Genomic DNA, 4,956 nt, shown 5'->3' with positions numbered 1-4,956 from the left:
CTATCAAAACAATCTATAAATGTGCCTCGTCATTTTCCATTACGTCATGCTCGGAATCATTTCAAGGTTTTTTCCAAATGATAAATGGTTGGGGTTTATAAACGTTATTGGTATTTTTGTCTTCAGTCTTCACTCAAGTGTACAAATAACATTTTTGTTGTTTTGTTTAGCCACGTGTCCCACATGTATGAAGCAAATGATATTTGATGGGAGGACATCGAAATGACACTTTTTTTTTATTCATTTAGTTTGACACTATAATGCATATTACTCTCCCTGTATAATCACAATGAACGCATTAGAACCTTTAAAATGAACATTATGAAAGTAATCTTTTAAAAAAAAATAAACAATTGTTATACATAGAAATCCCATGTGTATGTGTCTTGGCCAAACCACTTTCTTTCTTGATGAATCCAAAATGATGACAAACACTGGACTTGAGTTCTTCAGGATGAAGTTCAACCGTGGCTTGCTCTGTGAACGCTCCTTTTCACAACTGGCTCTTCAACAAGGAGAAGCATAGAAGTGGATGTAAATCCAGCTCTAACTATGGCAACACATCTGTGCATATTCAACAAACTGCAAACAAAAGACAAGAGTGGACAAAATGTTTATTAAATTACCCAAACATCGTAAGTAAACAGCGCCATTGAGCATACTGGCATGACTATTCACATACGGCTAAGCCATATCTGGATAAACGCATACATTTCAAAAGTAAAACAATCTTGAGGAAAACTAAAATAATCTGTTTCCAAAAAAAAGGCAACAAAGAACTACTTGAACATTTAGTTACATGAAAAGAAAGCCCAGCAAAGTACAATCATACAATCCAAATATCTAAAATGTCAACATTTAGCGCACATGCTAACAGCGGAGATGAATCGTGAACAACAGCTGGAAGGGAAAGCTCACATAGAACATACACGCCCGATAACATGATCGGGTGCTTGGAGATGAACAGAATATTACATGACAACACAAGATTAGAAAACATTCATCACTCGACGCGGTGGAGATGACTTCACCGGGCGGCCGCTGATCGCATGACAACCAGCGGATGGAAACGCCAGCCAACACTTGCATAGTAGACGTTTGATCATTTCCTCACTGCCTCGGGAATTACACAGATGAGATATACTGCATTTCAACTTGCCCGGGGACCTTCTAGGCACGGCGTTGTTGAAGGGAAGCACTGCTGAAATATTACAGTAACCCTCGAGGAGAGACATCAGACACCCGAGATGCTATACAAACCAATATTGTGATATTTGGTTGTCTATTTCTTCTTAGGAAATATCAATCTCCAGGCTTGAATACGAGGGCAGGTTCAAATCAGCAGAACTCCCCTTAAGGATGAGATGGTGTGTGAAGTATTGTTTTACCCCAGTATTTACTATTAATCGAATTTAAGCTCCTCAACATGAAATATTTCTTGATTATCTGACTGATTGTTTGCTTTAAACCAAAATAAAACGATTACTTTTACTTTAAAAAGCATCTTTGCCGATTTTCCTCACATTTACAGAACAACCCAGTAAAAGAAAGTAAATTCCAGCAACCTAGGGTTATTTTAAGTGTGCTGTTTATTTATTCGCATGGACACACCACACGATAATTCAGGATACGGCATCCATTTAGTCAACATTTGTTCCATATGTTGAAGTGAATTGAGGAGTTTCCTTTGGCCTAAGCCATGCTTTGCTGCCATCTTGTGGCATCTGTATGTAATTACAAGCCTTTTGGGGGAGTGTCAATTACTTGCTGATGACTTGCCGTCTACTTACAGTACAAAAGACGTTATGAGTTATTGTTTGACTTTATACATTCAGCACGTTTGCTTGTAGTGCGTATTGCTTTGGAAATGAACACGGATGATATGCATAGATGAACTACATAAAAAATTGTTGTAGGTAGAAGACAACATTCTCTCTTTTTTTTTAACTGCAGAGGTGTTGTCTTATCTGTATTAAAGGACACAAAGTGAACTAGTAAAGACGTCAATATTTATACTTATAATATCGAGTTTCTCTCATGGACTTACAGTAGTACTTTAAACAATCACATTCACTTCCATTTCGCCGTTTGTGCTCGGGGTGCAAAATACTGTTGTAAAAAAAAAAAAAAAGAAGTGCTTTCAGTGATGGGAAATACTTCCATTTTGAAAATTATTTGTACAGTGTCCAAATATTTGTCATTTTCAAGCATGGGGGAAAAAAATCCTATCATCCTATTAGAAATACAAAGAAATGCACTACTTGAGCATTTTTGACATCTCAGAGCATGTTAGACTTATTACAATACATTTCCAAAATGTAGCTTTTGGAAAATGCTGACATGCCATCTGAAGGCATCAAAGAGTGAGATATGATGTCGCATTACTTTGTGAGCACATTGCACAAGTCCCTCTGCACTGAGTGTATACAACAACAAGCACATTCAACTCAACAAAACAAAACAAAAAAAAAGCACATCACTTTCCCTTTGTCAGCAGTTGCTCCTCACTGACCTAGTGGTTAAGGCAGGTAGATGCTGTGAGGTGACGTTTCCATGGTTACCACTCAGGCCGTGGGTACGTTTGGGAGCCGTCCTCCCGGGTGAATGACGGTGGTTCATTGGTTATGGGGGGGGGGGGGGGGGGTGATTGCTGCTAACTTTAACTGCTTGACAGTCGATGGTAAAAGTAGATGTAGCCCAAGTCTTTTGGAGGCCTTTCTGAAAAACTCACTTTGTGGTCGTTGTAGATCACCCACCTGCAGGAAGACGGGTAAATGGCGTCATATCATCTGATTAATTTTTTATTTTTATTTTCTGAGAAGAAAGAAAAAAAAAACAAATATATATCATCTGATTAATATTGCGTTTGTGGAATATGAAATTTCTCCATCTCAGGTGGCGGCCATTTTGTCACGTGCCGTCGACTGAAAATGACATCGCAGTTTCTCAGGGCTCGGATAATAAATAACCAATCATGGCTCACCTGTTGTCCGAATTTGGTCATGTGACACTTGTGAGCTGAGCCGTGATTGGTTGTTACCTGAGCCCTGGGAAACGGTGATGTCATTTTCAGTAGACAGCAAGTGACAAAATGGCCGCTCCTTGAGATGGAGAAAACACCTGGATTTTGCTGCTTATTTCATATTCCACACAACACAATTAGCAGAAGAATGGTGAGTATTAAGTAAACAAATGATTTGTAAGCTGATGGTCTTATATTCAATATTAATACAATGATATCCATTTTGTAAATAAATAACCAGAAAAATAATGATGACGTCACTGATAATTACGTCAACTCACACACCTGCCTTCCTTTTTAATGTGACAGACGTAGTGTCCGGACATTGTGGATGCTCCCATGTGACTGATGACGGCAAAGAGCTCATAACCTGATGTAAGAAATTGTGACACGGTTTAGAATTTAAAAAAAGCACAATTAAAACATTTCAATATAGTGCATCATTTATAAGCTTTAATACAGTACTGGCTTTACACAGATCTATACTCAAATGGATGGAGAAAAAAATGTGTACAGTCTTCCTCATTTATTATAATTTTTTTTTTTATACATCCGAATACTTTTAATACTGTTTGGATGCACAATGACATATTTCCAGTAGATTTGATTGTCTATTTACTTTAATGACACACCATTGCACAAATATGTTGACTAAAATTAATTATTTTTTTTATAAAAGAAGTAGAGAAAAAGAGCTGCTATTGTCAGGCTAAATCTGTTGAGAATACAAACTAGGGATGTTCAGTGCCAGTTCGAGTACTCAACTCTTCGGTTAATACCAGGTACCGGTACCACTAGTACTTTTGGAAATTTTAATTTTAATTTCTAATTTCGACTTTCTGATCATAAATCGGCCCTAAGAGTTCGGCCGATACTGATATAAGGTGATGTGCCGATACCTGGTATTGGTACTCAACCATCCCTAATCCAAAGATTACCATATACAATAAATTTCAAAAAATGCAAAAGATTAAAAAAAAAAAAAAACACAACTATAATATTATATAATTATGGTGTACCCTCACAATAACGTGGTTCATATTTATTTATATTTCACAGATTTTTTTTGGTTCAATTTTGCATGCTTTTTTTATTTTATTTATTTTTTTACTATTTTTCCACAATCTATGAAGCTGTGAACATTGAGACTGTTTAAACAAGAAAGAAACGTGAGAAAAGGTCTGAGAAAAGTGTATAAAGTGTTTTACAGCCTAAAACATACATAATAAATATTTAAAAAATGAAGCGGACTACTTCATGGAATTTTGAGTATTAAGCCAGTGATATACGCTGTAACTGCTCTTGGCCCGAATAGTGACCATTAAAATGTTCCTTGTAGTCCTCGCATGCATGCAAAATGAATGGAAATGTAATATTACAGACAAAAGAAAGTCATTGACTCACGTCCCGGTCCGTCTTTGACGCGCGGTCCCGACGTGTCCCTGTCTGGGGACAATGTGGAGTCACTGTGCGAGTTAGCATTGGACAAAGCGGTGTCGTTGGGCTCCGTGTCGGCCATGTTGGAAAGAGTGTCGATCTCGTCCTGCTCCGGGTGGGTGAAGATCCAGTCGAGCGCTCTCTCCAGGTTATTGTTCTTCAAAACAAAAACATTTTAAATGTACCTACCGCCCCTTTAAATGACATTTGATCATTTCTATGGAATGGAGTCGATGGTACTTTTATTTTTTCCACTGGATTTCATTTCATTCTGCAGATTGATCTAATGAAGTGCTTTTTTTCTCCCTCCCATTGTCCATCATTGGTAGCCCCTCCCAAAATCAACCTATTCGAAATATTTTTGTGGTGGCACACGTCCATCGCCGCTTAAGCACCTCCTAAGGATGTTTTTAGGCGGATCCAAAATAAACGCATGATTCCTGGAGAATGTGCATCCATGTAGCCATCAGGGAGAAGTGTGATATGGATTTGTCGGG

The 4,956-nt window shown here is 37.8% G+C and overlaps 1 protein-coding gene across 3 annotated transcripts in view; it reads right to left on the bottom strand.

The window, feature by feature from the left end:
- Positions 1 to 596: 596 nt before the first annotated feature.
- The window catches only part of usp13 (ubiquitin specific peptidase 13), a 34,251-nt gene continuing 29,891 nt past the window's right edge, over positions 597 to 4,956 (bottom strand). For all 3 annotated transcript variants that reach the window (XM_077583978.1, XM_077583979.1, XM_077583980.1), the window contains exons 19-21: positions 4,427 to 4,616; positions 3,308 to 3,392; positions 597 to 2,756 (exon numbers count right to left, since the gene is read on the bottom strand). In XM_077583978.1, coding sequence (XP_077440104.1) covers positions 2,660 to 2,756; positions 3,308 to 3,392; positions 4,427 to 4,616 — 372 coding nt within the window. In that variant the 3' untranslated portion in view covers positions 597 to 2,659. The remainder of the gene's footprint in view (positions 2,757 to 3,307; positions 3,393 to 4,426; positions 4,617 to 4,956) is intronic.

This window comes from Vanacampus margaritifer, chromosome 13 (assembly GCF_051991255.1).
Source record: "Vanacampus margaritifer isolate UIUO_Vmar chromosome 13, RoL_Vmar_1.0, whole genome shotgun sequence".
In the NCBI taxonomy this organism is placed as follows: domain Eukaryota; kingdom Metazoa; phylum Chordata; class Actinopteri; order Syngnathiformes; family Syngnathidae; genus Vanacampus; species Vanacampus margaritifer.
This window is presented reverse-complemented; position numbering and strand designations above follow the sequence as displayed.